This window comes from Rhinatrema bivittatum, chromosome 1, assembly GCF_901001135.1.
Source record: "Rhinatrema bivittatum chromosome 1, aRhiBiv1.1, whole genome shotgun sequence".
In the NCBI taxonomy this organism is placed as follows: Eukaryota; Metazoa; Chordata; class Amphibia; order Gymnophiona; family Rhinatrematidae; genus Rhinatrema; species Rhinatrema bivittatum.
Window position 1 is genome coordinate 592,690,659 of NC_042615.1, and position 21,391 is coordinate 592,712,049.

The following is a 21,391-nucleotide window of genomic DNA, read 5'->3' on the forward strand; positions in this document are numbered from 1 at the left end:
CATCTCAGAATCTGGAAGCGCTGGTGACTGTCACGGACCCTCTCCGTCTCTCCCTAACCTGGTAGGAGGCCCGGTTCAATCTGGAACTCAGGGTCCCATTCCAGCTCGCACCACCCCAGATGACCCTCACCATCAATGCCTCACCTCAGGGGTAGGGGCCCACATGGACGGCCCTACATACCCTGGGCCTCTGGACTGCGGCCAAGTCCCGCTGCCAAATAATTTTTTGGAGCTGCAGGCGATCCGGTACGCCTCGTGGGCCTTCCAGGACAGGCTGTCCTCCAAGGTCCTACTCCATCAGAACGGATAACCAGGTAGCGATGTGGTACATCAACAAGCAGTGTGACACGGGCTCCTTCCCCCTCTGTCAGGAAGCGATACAGGTCTGGGACTGAGCCCTCTCCAGGGGGATGTATCTGCAGGCCACGTACCTGCCGGGCCACCTGAACACACTGGCAGGCCACCTCAGCCGGTCCTTCCAGCCACACGAGTGGTCCCTGAACCTGGCGGTGGCAGCCAACCTTGTTCCTTCGCTGGGGCCCACGGGACATGGACCTTTTCGCCTTTCCCCTTATCACAAGTTGAGCAATGTTTCTGCCGATTCCAAGGAAGGATCGTCCGGCCTGTGACGTGTTCTCCCTTCACTGGGGACAAGGTCTCATGTACGCATACCTCCCTATTCCGCTTCTCTTGAGGACTCTGACGAAGCTGCAAGAGGATGGGGGGACCATGATCCTGGTGGCACCTTCCTGGCCAAGGTAGGTATGGTTCCCTCTGCTCCAGGACGTATCCATGAGAGCATCAGTTCCGCTAGGGATGGCTCCCGACCTCCTATTGCAGAACCAGGGCACCCTGCACCACCCGAACCTCCGGCCCTGGCCCTCGCTGCGTGGATGTTGAACGCATGATCCTTCAGCCCCTGAAGCTCTCGGATGGTGTTTTCAAGGTCTTGAGTGAATCCCAGAAACCTTCCACTCAGAGATCTTACAGCTCAAAGTGGAAGCGTTTCTCCTCCTGGTGTGGGGGACAAAGACTGGACTTTTTCTCCTGCCTGCTCCCCCGCCTGCTGGATTATCTGTTGCACCTGTAAGAGTCTGACCTCCAAACCAACTCGGTCCGAGTACACTTCAGCGCCCTCAGCACTGGGGCGCCCAATTCAGTCCAGCCACTGGTTAGGTGTGTCATTTGGGGCCTAGTTCAACTGAAGCCCCCGCTTATCCCACCGGCAACCCCATGGGATCTCAACATTGTCCTAGCGAGGCTCATGTGACATCCGTTCGAGCCTCTCAAATCCTGTGATCTGAAGTTCCTTACCTGGAAAGTTATGTTCCTGGTGGCGATCACTTTCTGCTCGCAGGGTCAATGAGATCCAGGCCCTGGTTACATACGCTCCCTACACAAAATTCTTCCATTGATCATGTAGTGCTGCGTATGCATCCAAAATTTCTGCCGAAGGTGGTGAAATGCTTTCCACATCAACCAGTCAATAATCCTTATTGACTGGTTGATGTGGAAATGTGATCTTCACACCCTGGACTGCAAGCGGGCGTTCGCTTTCTACTTGGACCATACAGGGAGGCACAGACAGTCCACCCAGCTCTGTGTGTCCTTCAACACCAACAGGCTGGGAGCAGCAGTGGGGAAACAGACCATATCCAATTGACTAGCGGATTGCAATTGGCCTTCTGTTACGAGCAGGGCAGGCCTCCAGCTGGTAAGGCAGGGTGAAGGCCTCACTCTGTGCGGGCTAATGGTGGCGTCAGTGGCCCATCCTGCAATGCGGGTCCCTATCACTGAAATCTGCAAAAGCCGCTACCTGGAGTTCACTCCACACATTTGTGGCTCACTACTGCCTTGACAGGGATAGTCCGCCAAGACAGTGCTTTTGGCCAGTCTGTCCTCTGCAACCTATTCTAGTCCTGAATTCAACTGTTCTCATCATGCTCTGTGGCGCCCAGACTGCCCCTATTTCTCACACAGCATCGCAACTGTGTTGTGCCCATTGGCACCCTTGCTTGGCTACTATGGGTCCCTCTGATCACAGGAGGCATTTGCAGAGTGGATGAAATTAAACATTTGTTGCAGCGATGGCAACGTAAGAAAACCCCGCTCATGCACAGTGGAGTAAAGATTTTGCTTCTGAGCTTGACAAAAGTGGTCTGCTCCAGTGCCGGATGACCCCAACTTTTGTGGCCTTGTGTCTGTTTGCCCATGGAGAACAATTGATGCTTCAATAGCTACCCCTGGAAAAATTGATCAATTTTAGGTTGAGATGTCTGAAATTACTCTCAGACTTCGACAACCTAAGATAAATTACCATTTGATCTTGTGAAAACATCACCTGCATAGTAGTAAATTTCCCAGTTATTTCTTCCATGCATCCACTCTCTTGGCAAGCTCTTCTACAGTTTTCCTTTCACAGAGGATTGGAGCTCGATCATGGGAAACCACTCTGGCAATTTCATCAGAACGTTTGGAAATAGCGCACTCAAGTTTAGTAAGTACTGTCCAAATAGTATCCACTATTCTAACTGGTGGTCTTACCAGAAATGAGCTCTTCTTTAAAACCTTAGGGGGAGAAGACACTGCTATAACAAACATTGTTCTAGTCATCCCTCCATGGGATCTCCTTCCCATTACAAGGCCAAGCTGTAGAGACTACTTCAATCCCGGAGTCTGCAGTACAGGGTTGCTCGATGACTTGGTATGCTGGATGAATAGCCCCTGTGACACACTTCTTTTCACAGGGGACTCCCCAACAGACAGAAACCATCAGCAAAACAGACACTCCAAAACTGCTCCTCACTCCCACACCAAACATCTCTGGAGTAACATTTTGCAAATCTGGGTTGAAATACACCTCTCTAGTTTGGGCAGTTTCATTTCTAGATCCCAACAGCAGAACTTTCCCCAGGCATCACTGAACCAGAGGTAGGGTCAAGCCAAAGTGGTTATTGAAATCTGTTTCTCTATACCAAGAATAAGAATTTTTTTGGGGGGGGGGGGGGATTTACTCCTTACCATCCCTTTGTGTTTGGATGAAATTAAGAATCAGAACAAGCGAACCAGGAAAATAGTTCAAGAGCTAACCAATGCATCCACTTCACACCATGATCATCTTGGTTCATCCGGGGCCCAGTATTTGTATTTCAGGTTCTGTGCTGTACTGGTTGGGAGCCTGGAAAGACTATACTGGATCAGGAGGCCTTCAAACTACTGTTTCTTACCTGAAGGGAAAGAATCTATTACTTTCCATAAGGATGTAATTTAATATTGGAGGGTGGGGAGGCGTTTCACATAAGAACAAAAGAAATTTGAGGGCTAGCTTTTTAAAGGGATATATCACCTGTACTTTTGTTGTCAAACACAAAGGGTTGCTCTCCTTACCTTAACAGAGCAGTTGCAATAAAGTTTTTTTAGGTCTATTTCCCAATAGAAGAGTAGGAGGTCTCCTACTAGCGGCAAAAAAAAAGAGCTTACATTTACATCACACCCTGCAAACTCAATACCCAAACTAGAAATTGGCCTTTTTAAGTCATCTCACCTACAAATTTGTCTTATATACACCCCCCCCCCCCTCCTGGAGAACAATGCTTTAACACTCACAGAATTGATAATGCAAAACATTGATCTGGACAGCCTTTCCATTATTCTTGGGAACTTCAACCTCCACGTCGATGCTACCCCCTGCACCCCCAACATGCAAAGCCTTCCTCTCCTCACTCACAGCCATGGGATTCATCCAAATAGTTAACACTCCCACCCACAAAGCTGGCCACAACCCTTGACTTAATATTCATTAACTCCCACATACAATCCAATGCAAGCCCCCTCTTGTACACCCCTATACCCTGGCTCGACCACTCTCTTCTAACAACCCCTTTCTTGATAAGCTGCAATCACCCAGATCCCCCATCCAACAAAACTATCCAATTCAGGAAATCTTGCAGTAGAGACAACTTAATCACCACCCTCTCCAACAGCCTAGATAAACTTGACTTCACTGACATTGAAACTGCCATCTCATCCTGGAACGAAATCACCTCCAACATTGCCAACTCGCTATGCCCCCTCACCACAAAAACACTAAATACATCCACAACACAAAAAAACACCTTGGTACACTACCGAACTCAAGAAACTTAAACAAGCCCGTGAGACACCTTGAAAAGAAATGGCGACAAGACCCCACTCCGTCCCTCGTCTCAACTACAAGTCTGCCCTACAACAAATACCGAACAGCCACCTTAAAACTAAAAAAAGACTTCTATGCTATCAGAATACATGACCTACAATTTAATGCGAAAGCCCTCTTCACACCTATGTAGCTGAGCTCACCAAGGCTCCCAAGTACCACCCCGACAAACTCGGAAACAACATCGAAATGCGATAAACTTGCCTTCCACTTCAGTGAAAAAATCTCTAAACTCATACAATGCTTTCCTTTCACAGCTCTGCCCTTCCACAACCCCTCACAACTACCTCACAAAACTCCCTTTAACATCTTTGAACTAACCTCTTCTGCCGAAACAAACGATACTCAAGAAAATGAAACCACTCGACACCCCTCTGACACCATACTCACCAAAGCTCTACTATCTATCCCCAGCACCATAGCAAAACCTATTGCTGATATCATAAACTGTTCTCTGTCCTCGGGAATTATACCTGACCTCCTTAACCAGCCACCGTCAACAACCCCTACTTAAGAAGCCCAATCTCGACCCTAATGACCTCTCTCAATTTCCCGAACCATATCTAACCTTCCATTCCTATCCAAAGTACTTGAAAAAGTTGTCAATACTCACTCTCTGATCACCTTGAAAAAACATAACATCGTCTTCCTGTCTCAATTCGGTTTCCAAAAACTATACAACACAGAAACCCTCTTACTCTCCCTCACAGACACCATTCTACAACACTTTGACAAAGATCACTCATACTTTCTGGCACTACTTGACATTTCTGCGGCCTTTGACACAGTAACCACAACATACTCCTAACACGTCTCAATGAAATTGGTATTTCTGCAACCCCCCTCCTATGGTTCAAATCATATCTCACCATAGACTCTAAAAGTTAAAATAGATTACCATGAATCTAAACCCATCCACCTCCACAGAGGCGTACCCCAAGGATCCTCACTGTCTCAACCCGTTTCAATATATATCTTCTTCCCCTCTGCCAACTTCTCTCAACCATGACCTCGCCCACTTCATTTATGCGGATGACGTGCAAATACTCATCCCCATCACTGACTCCCTAGCCTCCACTCTTTAAAGATGGGAAAACGCACTATCATCGATAAATAGCCTCCTCACCTGCCTTAAACCTAGCCCCTCAACTCCTTTAAAACGGAACTACTCATAATCTCACCGCCTCATCACACCATTAGTACCCCCCAAAACCTCTCCTTCTCACAGCATGCACGAAATTTAGGCATCATAATCGATAATCACCTCAACCTCCAAAAATTAATTGGATCGACTATGAAAGATTGCTACTTTAAACTTAAGACTTTAAAAAAAAAAACTCAGACCACTCCTCCATCTTAGTGACTTCCAGACAGTTTTACAATACACTATTCTCTCCAAAATAGACTACTGTAATTCCCTCCTCCTTGGCTTACCCAAAGCCACGATTAAACCCCTTCAATTACTTCAGAATGCCGCTGTCAGAATACTCACCAACTCACGCAAACTCTTCTCCACATCACTCCCATTCTCAAATATCTTCACTGGCTCCCCATCCACTACCGTATAACTCACTATCATACATAAAACCCTCCACAACCAGAACATCCACTGGTTGAAAGTCTCTATCCACTTCCACACATCCAATAGATCCACCAGATCATCATATAAAAGGAATCCTCCACACTCCCTCTCCGAAACATTTACACCTCAACTCCAAAGAGCGTGCTATATCCATTGCTGGCCCTTATGCCTGGAACGCCATGCCACCTCAGCTCAGACAGGAGCAGTGCGCACAGAAATAAAAAAAAAAACCCCTCAAAACATGGCTATTTAAGCAAGCCTACCCCTAACCCCCACGTATCTCAACCCTCCCATGGATCACCATCAGCGAATATAGCTTTCCCACACGCTGTACTTCCACCAATTTTAGTTTTCCTTCCTTGCACGTAATCAGTGAACTCCTCTTTTTCTGTTATATGCCTCTACTTTACACTTCCTAAGACATTGAAACATGATTTGTATATAGTTTTCGATTGTTACACTTTCATTAAATGCCTCTGTATCAGTTTTTATATCTTATTTATGCCCTTCCTCCACACTCCTATGCACCTTACTTTTGCATCTCCCAATTTCCTGCTCCCTGTTTTTTGTAACTGATCTTTCTATGTTATTTACCATTGTTTCGATGTAAACCGGCATGATGTCCCTGATGAGTGTCGGTAAAAGAAAATCCTTAAATAAATAAATAAATAAATAATGCGTGTGCCTATTGTCATGTTTAGTCAGTCTGTCAATATATATCAGAAGCCTATTTTGTGGATGGATTCAGCTGAAAGTTTGTAGAAGAGTGGAGTACTGTGGTGCCACCACTCCTACCACATTTCAGCCACATCCACTAAGTGGGAGAGCCCTGGGGTCAGAAGAGTGGGTTCTTCTGTCATTTAAGAGCAAGGAATCCACAGCATAAGAGTAAAATATGTTGAATTGTGCCTTTTGTATGTGTAAAGTTATAAGCATACAAGAGAGCAGGTGTGTTGCAAAAGAAACTTGCATATGGTCCATAAACCTAACAATGTAGGAGACAGATTGTCAAATAAAATTTGCTATGTACAAATTCTGAAGGCAGCATTGCCTTCTTTTTATTGTATTCACCTACATTGTTAGGTTTATGGACCATATGCAAGTTTCTTTTGCAACACACCTGCTCTCTTGTTTCATTTAGTGTGTTTGCTCGCCTTTCCACAATTTGTGTGGTATCTCCAAGTTATAAGCATATACATCTGTTACTTGTTTTCTAATGGAATGAGAGGGCATGGCATCCGAAAGGAAAACCAAAAATTACTAAATGTTTTTATTAAATAATCATCTCCCTTCTGCAAAAAAATGAGTTATTTTCTAAATGTACATCTCAGGGTAACATTTGAATCTTGTTGACTTTCAAATTTGCTAACATGAAGTGTTGACTTAAAAGAAACAAGTTTGGTATAAAAATATTTGCTAATCCTCCAATCATCACAAACAAATAACCACAAAGACTGCGCATTTCTGCATAGTTAGATATTAATTAGAAACTCTTACCTGGGGACTTTGCAAGTGACGCATGGAATACAGAGAAATTAATTAAGGCATATGAAGCCAAGAAGAAGTTGGAGATTATCGGCGCAATTACGTTTAATTCAGCTAAAAACAAAACAAAACACAGAAGAATGTTTAGTTTGCTTTTACAAGGTTTAAGGTTTTCATGAACATATTCTGGTCACAGCACCAACAGTGCTTAAGGGCAAGCAAAAAATATAAATCCATCACTGCTTTAGAGGCAAAATGACAATGAAGGACTTCTTTAGAAAATTTGGTCAAACTACATTACTTAATATGGAAATCAATTTAGAAGTTTAAAAAATAAAGTTTGGTTATGCTAATAGCCACTTGGATACACATAAATAAAAGGTTAGTAGCAAGCTGCAGGCAATACCTTTTATTAGACTCTCTTTATCACCTTCATGCAGAATGTGTTATGGATTATCCTGCTCAAAAAAACAAACAAAAACAAAAACCAAGTAAAAAATACAATAATCTATATCGGATTCTGCATGACTTGATAAAGGGAGCACAGCTTTCAAAGCTAGTTAACAAATGAAGTACACTAGTCTAATAAAGAGAAAATACTGTTTACTTGATAATTTTATGTTCTTTAGGACAAATTGATGAATCCAGAACCAGTGGGTTATGCACCTCTACCAGCAGATTGGAGATGAAGCAAAGCTGATATCACAGTATATATACCCCTTCAGTGACATCTGCCCACCACTATTCTCTGCAAAAGCAAACTGTGGACAGACTAACAAAAGCTTAATACCAGATAACCATTCCAGTACTCAGTCAACAGGAAAACACTGAGCTTAGATAAAGAATATATCAACACTAGTCTAGGGACTGGAACCCGCGGCCACGCAGGACCACCATAGCACAATCATTCGGCAGCTAAGGACGGGAAGCTGAAGTCATCTGTCTGTCCTAAAGAAAAGGAAATTATCAGGTAATTAGTAAATTCTCATTTCTTAGCATCCAGACAGATGAATCTAGAACTAGTGGGATGTACCCAAGCTACTCCTGAATAGGACGGGAGGCTGGCCCATGGTCGTCAAAACTACACGTGCTAAGGCTGCATCCTCCCAGGCCTGCATATCAAGACAATAACACCTGGAAAAGGTGTGTAAAGAGGACCATGTCGCATCTTGGCAAACGTCGACAGCAGACAACAATCTAACCTCTGCCCATGACACTGTCTGAGTCCTAGTGGAGTGAGCCCTAACTGAACTAGGCAATGGCTGCTCAGCATCCCACATACAGAGCTGTAAATACCTTCTTAATCAGCAAGCTACTGTAGCACCGCGAAGACGGGTGCAATGTTTACCTCCACCGTGAAGGACAAACAGGCAACCTAGAAACCTCCAGATATCTCACGTCATGTCTCTTAATATCCAAGGATCTGATTCTCTAAGGATCTGGCTGAAAAAATTAAGGCAAAAAGAAACAGCATTCGAGAAGTATACAGAATCTAAATAAATAGGAACACAAGGAAGAATATCTGTTAAAAATGAGGGAAGACAAGAAAGAAATCAGGAAAATAAAACTCGAGCGGAAGAAACGAACTGCCCAAAGAGGTAAAGAAAGGAGACAAACATTTTTCAGATATATCAGAGAAAGAAGGAAGGCCCGAATTGGTATAGTGAAATTGAAAAGTGACAAGGAGCAAGGTGTGGAGAGAGATGAAGATATGGCAGAAATATTAAATACTTCAATTCGGTATTCACTAAAGAAGACCCTGGAGAAGGACCGGTGCTGGTTGTCAAGACCATAGATGGAGATAGGGTAGATGAAACTCCATTTACAGAAGAGAACATATGGGAAGGGCTAGGAAAACTGAAAGTGGGCTAGGAAAACTGAAAGTGGACAAGGCCCATGGGGCCGGGGGAGGTTCGTCCCAGGATGCTGAGGGAGCTCAGAGATGTGCTGTGGGGCCCACTGCCTGACCTATTCAATAGATCTCTGGAAATGGGAGTGGAGCCGAGAGATTGGAGAAGAGCAGTGGTGGTCCTGCTCCACAAGATTGTTAGCAGAGAGGAAGCTGGAGACTACTGGCTTATTAGCCTCACCTCGGTGGTGGTAAAATTAATGGAGACTCTGCTGAAGAAAGGATAGTGAACTATCTACAGTCAGAGGACTGCTGGACCCAAGGAAACATGGATTCACTAGGGTAAGGTCTTGTTAGATAAACCTGAATGATTTTTTTTGATTGGGCGACTAACGAATTGAAATCGAGGAAGAGAACTCAATGTCATCTACTTGGATTTCAGCAAAACGTTTGATATGCTCCCGCATAGGAGGCTTGTGAATAAAATGAGACGCTGGGAGTGAACGCCAAGGTGGTGGTGTGGATTACAAACTGGTTGATGGATAGAAGACAGTGTGTGATGGTAAATGGAACCTTCTCTGAAGAGAGAACGGTGTTAAGCGGAGTGCTACAAGGTTCGGTGTGGGGACCGGTTCTGTTCAATATCTTTGTGAGAGACCTGCTGAAAGGGATAGAAGGTAAAGTGGACATGCCGAAAAGAGGAGAGAGAATGAGATGTGATTAGCTTGAACAGTGGTCGAAGATATGGCATGTGGGATTCAATGCCAAGATACACAGAGTCATGCATCTGGGGTGTGGTACTCCAAAAGAGCTTTATGTTATGGGGGGGTGAAGGGCTGTTGTGCATAGAGCGAGAGAGGAACCTTGGGGTGATAGTGTCTACTGATCTGAAGATGGCGAAGCAATGTGACAAGGTGAAAGCTAAGCCAGAAGAATGCTGGGCTGCATAGAGAGAGCAATAACCAGTAAGAAAAAGTAAGTGATAATCCCCTTGTACAGGTCCTTGGTGAGGCCTTACCTGGAGTACTGTGTTCAGTTCTGGAGACCATATCTCAAAAGGGACAGACAGGATGGATGTGGTCCAGAGAAGGGAGACCACAATGGTGGGCGGCCTCCAATGACCTAAGAGGAGGGGGGTGAAGGTCCTAAATATGTATACCCTGGAGAGGCGGTGAAGAGGAGATACGATATAGACGTTCAGATACCTGAAAGGTTTTAATGATGCACATCAACAAACCTTTTTGCTTTGAAAAGAAATCATTAAAACTAGAGTCACAAAATGAAACTCCAGGGAGGACACTCAGAATCAACATTAGGAATTATTTCTTCACGGTGAGAGTGGGTGGATGCCTGGAATGCCATTCTGGAAGAGGTGGTGAAGACAAAAGCTGTGAAAGAATTCAAAGGGGCATGGTATAAACACTGTGGATCCTTAAAGGCTAGAAGATGGAAATGAGAAAAGAGTGCATGGGGGTAAACTTGCTGTTACCGGCAGTTACTACCTTTAACCAATAAGCCTTCATACTGTTGATGCAACTTCATCATTGCTCTCTGCTTCAATGGCAGGGAGTAAAAGGGGAATTAGATTCAGACAGCAACCAACAAGGACACAATTTTAAGGTTGAGAAAACAAATAAGCATGGGGACAACTTGCTGATGTGGCTCCAATGCTCTCTGCTTCAACAGCAAGAGGTGACATGGAATTGGACTCAAACAGCAACCAACAAGGGTTCTGACTTTGATGGTCTGGGAAACTGATAATATGGAGTGACTTGTATGGCGCGACAGATACTACCATAAGCTTGCTGGGCAGACTGAATGGACCTTTGATCCTTTTCTGCCGTCATTTCTATGTTTTCTATGTTTCTATGTAAGGTCGCAACAGGTGATATTCCATCGCATCTCTCCCTCTATCCAGAGACGGCTGGGAAATGGACGGATTCAGTGAAAATCCAACACCACTTTTGGCAAAAAGGAAGGAATAGTACGCAGTTGTATTGACCCTGGAGTTTACTCAAAGCAACAGCTCCTGGCAAGACAAGGCCTGCAGTTCAGATATTCTATGCACAGAACAAAATCGCTACAAGAAATGCCATTTTCAAGGAAGGGTTACACATCAGACAAAACATAGGGTCCCGCTAAGAAATCCAAAACCAGATTAAGGACTCCACAAAGGCAACCGGTAACCGCAAAGGAGGACGAATATGTTTCACTTCTTTCAAGAAAACCAGCCACATATCTGAATGAGCCAACAAGGGTCCACCATTCACCTGACCCCTGAAACAGCAAGAGTAACTTGCCTGTGTTCAGGGGTCAGGTGAATGTCCTGTAACTTAAGGAATTAAGAGCCAACCCTTTATTCAATCCATCATGCAAAAATTCCAACATGAGCGGGATCTTAACTGAACACAGAGATACTCTAGCAACTGAGATGCCTGGAGATTGCTCTTGGCCAGATTCACCAACCCAATCTAACTCTGCAACAAGGAGATCACCTTGTGCGAGACCCAGAGGCTCTCTTTCAGACTCTTGGCCCAAAATCAGCCAGTCATCCAAGTACGGGTGTACCAGGATACCATCCTTCTCAACTCTACCACCACTACCATAACCTTGGAAAAAGTTCTGGGTGCAAAGGCCAAACAAATAGGAACTGCTCGAAACTGATAATGATGCCCCAAAATGGCAAAACACAAAATCATTGAGGCTCTAGTCTGATGGGAATATGCAGGTATACCTCGGACAAATTCAGAGATGTCCAAACTCCCCGACTATACTGCCATTATCACGAGTGCAATGGTTTCCATGCAAAATGAGTTACAACGCAAATGAAAGGTTGACTCCTTTGAATCCAGGATGGGAGGAAGAGAGACCGGCCTTCTTGGACAACAAATTAAATGGAATATCAGCCCATATTTCTTGAGATGTGGGTAACTGGAACCACAGCCTGCAGGCTAAGGGGTCTTGACAATGTACATGCCACTGCCTGTCTTCTGTGGAGAGTTGCAGGGAGTCACCATAAACATGTGCCCGAGGAACACTGCAAAACTCCAGCGCACAGACATTTCATTTAACCTCCAGAAACCACTGGACTGTGCCGACCCACCTCTGATAAAAAAACAAAGAGGCGAACTCCTATCTCCTGTTTCCAGAGGTAGGTTGGCACTTCATTGGGAAGTTCTGGATGCTCCACAACCTGAGCCTGCTCCTCGTCTGGGCCTGCCTAGGATGATGAGACTGAGATCTACCCAAGGGTCAATTCCTCTGAAATGCCACTCTTCTGTAGGGCCGAAAACATCAGAACCCCCCTATTACGACCTCTCGAGCTGAAGAATCATGGTGCTTGTTTCTTATCCTCTGGTAATCAAGAAACCAAGGACTCACCTCACTTATTGGCCATTTTCTCCAGCTCACTCCCAAACAAGAGAGACAACCTTTAAAGGGAAACTCTGTAAGGTTAGACTTTGAAGTTGTATTGGCCAACCAATTTCTCAGCCATAGCCGACGCCTAGCTGCAACTACCCGAAGCCACCATTTCTGGCCAAAGTGCAGACCAAATCTCAGCCTGCATCTGCCAAAAAGGCAAACTGCTGGTTCTATCACCTGCGCTGGAATTTATATCAGACTCATCGACCTCCTGATGCGAGCGGCAAAAAAGAGCGAGCCACCAGGGAACAACAAGAAGCTATCTGCAAGGTAACTGCCATTTCCTCAAAGGCTTGCTTAAGAATAGCATCTATTCTCTATCCGGTGCATCTTTCAAAAGCTGCTCCCCTCCTTCGATGGGAATAGTCATCAAGACAAGCACATCCACCTTCGGAAACCAACTGCTCTCTCGCAACTCATCCCCTTTAAAATTAGCTTCCAGGGCACCCCATTCAAGATCAATTAATTCTTGAATAGCCTCCATAATAGGAAGGAAACACGAGGCTTTATGCAAGGAAAGCAGAATGGGATTTTTCTTTGGCTCAGACAATGATTCAGCCCCAGGTACTCTCAGCATCTTCAATCTCTAGAAATGAGTTCTGGTAACTCATATCTATGAAAAAGTTTGCAACATAGTTCTATAAGGTTCCAATTCCGGAGGAAGCTCCACATCCTGCAGGAAGTAAGGATCTGTCTCATCATCCATGTCATATGGATCCTATCAGGAAAACCAGTTCCAGGTAAACTTTGATGCTTTCCCACAGCGCCAGGTATGTGGGATTTCACTGTCTGTGACTGAATAAGATTGGCTGCAACAGAGGACTGCATCTTAAGAAAAGACTGCAGTCCTTGAAAGATTTCCAGCCAAGAAAAGGCTGAAGGATCCATGCCAAAGCTGGGGACAGGTGTCCTGTGCATACTGAACTACCTTCCCCTGCTGACAAATCAGTTAAGGGAGCCCAAAATCAGGCGACCCTTCTGGCAGCTTTTTTGCCATTACTGCACCAGGCTGGGAAGAATTGGGTTTAGTAAAATCAGAGAGGGGCAACTCCCCTGTGCTTCCAAACAGCACTGACAAGTTAGAAGGAACACCAGGCTGAGATGCCCAAATATGAAAAACCAGGCATAGGGTTTCTTCGCTATAGGTGCCATCAGATAAGGTGCATGACTCTGTGCTGAAAAAAAAGTGCTCAACTTGAGCTATGGATGCTCAGAAGATATGCGCAAAACAAGCGCATGCGTGGAAAAAAAGGCGCATGCATGCACAAATATGCCCCTAACTAGGCATACAACCAAACACACAACAGGCCGCAGAAGACACGATCTGACGGAACTAAAGAGGGTAGTCTACGGTGCAACAAAAAGTGAGTGAAGGCACCGCTGCGACCTACAAAGCAGCGAACCAGCTGAGCCTCGGAGTGGGGCCTAGCTGCAAGGGCTGCTCAACCCACCAATCCCCCAAATACCACCAGAGGAGGAACAGCCATCAGATTGCTCGCCAAGCTTGGAGACTGGGAGGGGATAAGGAATTCCCTACTCAACTCTTCTCTTCGTAAAAAACATTTTTTTTTAAACTTTACTTGAGCTTAGCTGTCCTAGCTGAGTAAAAGAACAGTGTCTGGCTGCGGGGGGAGAGGATATATACCTTCACCGCCATGCTCGTCTTCCTGCACCCACTTGCCTTTCAGCTTTTTTTTTTTTTTTGTTTACAGCTAAGTCCACGCCAGTTAAAAAAAAAACCTCCAGCTATCAGACCAAGGCACTCATCTGAGGTACCCATGGAAATCACCTCAGGAATTCTCAACTGAGGGAGGGATCATAAGGTAGGGCACATTAATTTCCTTCTTTTCTCCTAAACTTTAAAGCAATCCCAGTAGGGAGAGGCATGTTCACCATCTGCTGGAGACTGAGAATACTGGTGGGCTGTCACTGCAGGGGTATATATACTGTGATGTTAGCTTGCTCCATCTCCATCTGCTGGTAGCAGTGCATACCCCACTGTTCTGGATTCATCTGTTTGGATGCTAAGAAACAAGGTATTACCTATAACTTTATAACATATGACCTTTACTTTTAGTAATTTTTAAAGAAAACCACCTCAATTATATACCAAATTATGTTTTTTGTAAACTGCCTTTAATTTCTAATTGCAATGTGGTCTATAAATTTGTAACTCAAATTAAATTACAGTTAATTTAACAATTTTATTACTTGCAACTACTTAAAACACCTTTATGATTTGAATCAGCAAACAGCTGTGGGGGAAAATAGGGCTGAGATTTTGAAGGAGACTTACTGAAGGTGTACCGTATATACTTGTGTTTAAGTAAAAAACTTTTACCCCCAAAAATCTGTCCTTAAAAGCACGATATTCTTATCCATGGGTCAATCCACATAACACCAGTACCGTAATAGAAGATGCATGATTGAATTGTTTGCACAACTACTCCTCCCGATCCCATAACTCGCCTGCTGCTATGAGGACAACAAAATATTTCCCAAAAAAACACTTTTTAAAATTTCAAAGCATAAACCCAAGGAATACCCACTTCAAAACCCAAACCTATACTCACACACCATTCATACTACCTTTCATACATATATTTTCTAAAAACCTTGTTTTCCCCAAAAAATTCTCTTATATATTAAAATTCTGCAATATTTTTCATTTTCAAAATGAATTTTTCTACAAGCAGAAAAAGATTCTTATTACAATAAATTTTGTAACCGCCAAAAGATCAAATCCTTTTCTTTATATCAACAGTTATACTCTCTTCATCCTCCAAGTCCTTCTATATCCACTTCATCCTCTCAGGATAAAAATTTATTGTAATAAATCTTTTTCTGCTTGTAGAAAATTTGTTTTGAAAATGAAAGTAATATTTGCAAAATTTTAATTTATAAGAAAGGTTTTTGGGGAAAACAAGGTTTTTAGAAAATATATGTGTGAAAGGTAGTATAAATGGTGTGTGAGTATAGGTTTGGGTTTTGACGTGGTATTCCTTGAGTTTGCACTTTGAAATTTTAAAAGAAGTGTTTTTTAGGAAATATTTTGTGAAAACCAAATAAAGATTATAAAATATTATATGTCACTATATGTTTTTGTTCACTTGATTGTTTGTGATATATTGTTGATTTGCCAGTGTAGTTGTATCGCTATAAGGACAACAGCAGCACTTGTAGTTGCTAAGGTGCATCCTTTCTCTTCCCCCATGTTGTTCCATGAGGCATTTGAACAGCTTCTCCTCTGTACCCCTCCCTATTCCTTAACTCACCAGCTTGCTGCTATCAGAATGACAGGACTGAGGGTCTTGACTGATGCACTTAGAACCACATGGTTCAAAGAGCACCTCTGGGACCCTGCAGGGGAAGAGGGAGGACAAGCTTGTCATCCTCATAGCAGCAAGCATTTGAGTTTTAGGGATCCAGAGGGGTTGTGGGAGAGAAGCTGTCCTATTGCTACACTGGGACAACCACGGGGGAAGAGAGAGGATGTTCCTGAGCAACTGCAAATGCTGACATTGTCCAGATAGCAGCGGGTTAGGTTAAGGAATCGGGATAGGGGAAAGATTCAAACAGGAGGAGCAGTCATTGGGGAGGGAGGGAAAGATTCAGGCACCAGGGACAACCATGGGGGAGGGAGGGAGGGAAGGAAGGATTCAGACAGCAGGGACAACCATAGGGGTGGGGGGGGGGGGGGGGGAGGGAGGGAAGGATTCAGACAGCAGGGACATTTTCTTAAGTTAAATGATGTTTTTTATGAGACTTTTATTCTGTTTTTAAAAAATAAATAAAAGCAATTTTCTTAAGTTATTGATTTGTTTTTTTAGTACGATTTCACTGGAGGGTTTTACCCTCCAGTTATCCATGGGTGACAGATAATTCTGGATTCTGGGGCCCATAAAATAACCTCAACTTATACATGAGATTGACTTCCATGAGTCTATATGGTATTTTATTCTTCCATGTAAATTTTTCTACTACATCTGTCAATTTATCATATATTCTATATAGATTAGTGACAATGTGCACACATTTAAAGAATGTATATATTGAGGTATGTATATGTGTGGAGATGTATTAATTATGCATGTGATGCTGCTTTCAAAATACTAATGGTCAAAGACAAAAAAATAAAGCCTGTTCTTTGAAAGATTGCAGAGCCCTGGGTTAGGCAGTATTTCTTTCCATAACTTTGATTAGGGGTTAGATACACAGAACAACTTGGAATTGGTTGGCAGAGAAACGTAAGGAAGTAATTTACATTAACTGTGTTCATTTATGAAAACAGAACACAAGATCTGGGAAGCTTAATTAGTAATATAGTTGGATCCTTCAGGTAATTCAATTTTAGTTGATCTGACTTTCTGAATTTAACACAATAAGATTCTTTAGACTACACAACCAGTTAGACAAAAAAATATATTTTATTATAAACTAAAAAGATGTATTAATCCATACTTCATATTGCATATGCTCAATCAAAACAGGTCTATACAAAGGAAATCCATGTGTGGTGCTAAATTTCACAGAAAGGAAGCCAGATGATTATTCTTGCAAATCAGCTGAGGAAAAGGTAGGGGGGATTTGGTAGGTCTCTTTTCTAATTTTTTCTACAGGTACCAAAGTCCTACAAGAGAAGGATGGCTGGAAAACTGTGTCAAAGCTGCTACCACACTTACTACTTCTGCCTCTATCCAGATGGATTTCCTGATCTACAGCAAGGAACTGGTTTAGTGTGAAAGATGCCTGCAAGTCAACTCACTCAGGAAACAGGCAGAACAAAGAAGTGATGAGTCTTAGAAGCATCTGCATCAATGAGGAATACATCAATGAAAAGCTTCTTGAGGCATCTAAGATGGAAAATCCTGTGGAGGAGAAGGAGAAACTGGACTGCAAGAAAATAACTATACACAAATTACCAAAGCCAGTAGTAGAATCCTCATCCCAACCCCACCTTCCCTCGAGATGAAGAACTGGTATACAGCCCTGGAAGTGGAGAAAACTATCTCAGAATGAGGAAAACCTAAGGCTCACAAGTCCTGAAGCTGCAGAATTAGCATCCAATGTGTCTAGGAAGCAAAGTGTAGTGGTAGTTGACTTCTCTTCTGAGGGGCATAAAGCCATTAATCTGCTGACCAGGTTATGCTGTCCCAGAAAGAGTGCTATCTGCCAGATGTTAATAATCCAACACATGATGGAGAGATTGCAGAGAATCAAGTCTACTGATTACCATCCAATATTGTTCATCCATGTTAGCACAAATGATACTGCTAGGTATGCCTGGAACATAAATGACTTCATATTTCAGAGAGAAGATAAAACAGATCAGTGCACAGGTGGTTTTCTCCTCAATTCTTCCTGTCAAGGATAAAGGCATAGGCAGAGAAGCTTGCATTTTGGAGGTGAATAATGGTTGCATAGATTGCAATCAAACGAGAGCATTTGTGCTTCCTGGACCATGGGATGGTATTCCAAGGATTGCTGAGCAGAAATGGTGTCCACCTATTGAAGAAGGGATGAAGCGTCTTCCAGAACAGACTGGCAAACCTACTGAGGAAGACTTTAAACTAGACTTGGGGATGATTTAAAAAACCCTTATGTATTTAAAAAATTAAATACTTGTATAGAAACAAGAAAAAAGGCTAACATCTGAATGGCTATGTATACTTATGCCCATAGTATGGAAAATAAAGTTCCAGATCTAGAGGCTGTCATGGATATAGTGGCTGTCACGGAGATGTCATATATGGAAAACCATGACAGAGGTATATATTATTTCAGGCTACAAACTATTTGAGAAGGACAGGATGGAAAGAAAGGGAAAAAGTGGCATATATATACCTCTCTTCTCTTCCTTGGACCATGCAGCTTACACGTCTGCTGCTTGAACAGTGCAGGTCTCCATAGATATAGAGCACTGTGTGGTACTAAAAGCTGATCAGTGAACCTACATCAAGAAGAGAAGCAGTGATGCTGCTATGGGAAGAGGAGAAATATGTAGCTACTAGGGGATGGGGAAAGAGCATTGACTCCCAGGACTGTTAAGTTCTAGTGCTTCCATTGCCCCTGGAATGCTGTATAACCTGGCACAAGAATCTTCTAAACTGAAAATAAAGTTAACGTGGAGTACAACACTGCAACACTATTTTCATGTTTCCTGGGTGGGTAGGGGATGGAAGAATACAAGGAAAATTTGTAGAAACTACTAAAGGCACATTGATTACAGCAAAAATTTGAAAGTAGCAAAAAAACAAAACAGCAGCCAAGCAAATCAAGTGCAAAAAAACAGTAATGTTTTTGCACACCATATTATTTAATGTCAAATAAGAAACTAACGTTTGGAAGGGTGGGTGGTCAAATATTTTAATTTGCACTTGGCTTCCCATACATCCCATATGCTTATCCAAAACAACCAATCAAGCAAAATCACACCCTATAAACATGAGGGCTCAATATTGCCTGTATTACACTTCAGTATGGACCTTGCTTTCTATCTAAATTTAGACAGCTTAAGCTTGAACTTTGTTACTTTGTAATATTTGTATTTGAAGAACTTACCAATCAGAATAAATCCTAGTGCAATGAAGAATGTTAGAAGGTAACCACGCAGAGGTTCATTGTTCTTTCCGTATCCTTTAGAAAACATCTCAAGACCTGGATAGATGTTATCCTTGCACAAAGCCTGAAAAAATAGGGCAAGTGTACATGTTAGTATTTTAATTAAAAAAAAAAAAAACACAGTGATATGAAATGGGTAAAGATGTAACAGTTAGGATTTTCTTAGTTGCACGGAACACGTGTGGCTCTGAAAAAAAATAAATTGTGAAGCACATATGTGCCCTTTATGTCCTGAAAATCTGGATACAAAACAAAGTTATTGGTGGACATACACATATTATAATCTCATAAGAACATATGAAACTGCCATACTAGGTCAGACCAAGGGTCCATCAAGCCTAGCATCCTAGTTCCAAGAAAGCAGAGTTTACAATTTTTTGCATAATTTCGATGGCAGGGTCCTATAAAATCCTTACTAGGAAAAAATGGACATGGGTCAAAAGGCGATGAAGTACATCTTATAGCAATTATAAATGAAGTAATCTCCCTCAGAGAAAGTGGATAAAAATCTGACCAAGTGTATACAATTTTTGGCATTAACACCACCCTACAATTACTAATTGTGCCCAATTCATTTTGTACTGAAGAGATTTTATTCTCAAATTAGGCTGCAAATCTGTCAGAATCAGGGTCCTAATTACCTAAAACTACAGGTCTGGCTGTGATGGCTCATACATTACCAATACTTGAATCTCACTTCTCTTCCTCACTGTGGCATTTGCAATGAGGAATAATAGTTTCCAGGAAAGGAATTTTCACTCTGCACGTCCCACTAGTTCAAAAGCAGCTTTCCTCAATTGCAAAAGACTACATTTAAATCCCATTGTCCTGCTGGTCTCTTGACTGGTGGGCACAAGTAAAGCAAACCTTGCCATTATCTTATGAGATACCGGTAGACAGACTATTTGCTGGTTATATGCACCAACAGCTCTTAAATATACCCAGAATTAGTTTTCAAACCTGAATTTGATAGATGCACAAGATACTACAGGAATTACTAATGTTGACTAGTAGAATGGATCTTCCTGATTATGACACCAAAATGTAAATCTTCTGCATTTGAAATTATATGAACATCTAGTGACTGTTTTTCTCATCACTAAGATCATTTGTTCTACTTCATTGGAAGCTGTTCAAAGTAGAAAATCCTTGGAAAAATCCTTAGTCAAATTGGAGGGAATACAGTTAGTCTCTGAAGCCACAGGAACTATACCTGATGAGGCCAATTCACATTATGAGGATCATCATCATCCCTTTCTCATCTCAGCTTTTAGTAATGCCTCTAATTCCAAATGTATCGGTAGAAAAGCATACTTGAACTTTCCACTCCAGGATATTGCAAAAGCATCTGGTGCTAGGGAGCCTTCTGCTGGTTTCTTGGAGTACTAAAGAGGAAGCTTATGATTGTGGGGAGATGCAAACAGATCTACGTTTGGAGCTCCCCAGGATTGAAATATTTCTTTTGGAGTACTGTAATAAAGAAACCATTTGACAGACTGAAGACAATGACAGAGCATTTGCCAATTCGATGATTTTTTTTTCCAGGGAGATATCACCATCAACTATAGGCTTCTTAGAACAGCCCAATCACATATCTTGAGAGCCTGCTTACATACAATTGCTATCTGATTATCTGTTCAAAGACTCAGTACTCTGAATATTGCTGTCAGTACTAACACGTGGAAATGAAGAAAAGGGAGATTTTTTTGTCCTACCCTTTTGAGACCTTGGCTGATTAGGCACTTGACATTCTGGCAAAGATCTTAAGCTTTGACTGTCGATACCTTAATATTAATTCTCTGTAAGCCCATAGTCTAGGTGACATTCTGCCACAAGGATAGCATTCCAAAGCATCAGGAGATAGCAAATGTTGCTTACCTGTAACAGGTGTTCTCACAGGACAGCAGGATGTTAGTCCTCACATATGGGTGACATCACAGGATGGAGCCCAATCACGGAAAACTTCTGTCAAAGTTTCCAGAACTTTGACTGGCCCCTACTGGGCATGCCCAGCATGGCACTAACCCTGCAGCCAGCAGGGGTCCCCCTTCAGTCTTACTTGAAAGCTACAGGCAGTGCCGAAAAATAAAACAACAAAATGTTACGAACCCAAAACCGCGAGGCGGCGGGCGGGTTTCGTGAGGACTAACATCCTGCTGTCCTGTGAGAACACCTGTTACAGGTAAGCAACATTTGCTTTCTCACAGGACAAGCAGAATGGTAGTCCTCACATATG

At 42.8% G+C, this 21,391-nt stretch overlaps 1 protein-coding gene across 1 annotated transcript in view; it reads right to left on the bottom strand.

The window, feature by feature from the left end:
- The window catches only part of SLC12A2 (solute carrier family 12 member 2), a 368,551-nt gene that overhangs the window by 117,092 nt on the left and 230,068 nt on the right, over window positions 1–21,391 (bottom strand). Inside the window, 2 exon segments of the mRNA XM_029619121.1 lie at window positions 7,275–7,376; window positions 19,096–19,219. Of these exon segments, the coding sequence (XP_029474981.1) occupies window positions 7,275–7,376; window positions 19,096–19,219 (226 nt within the window).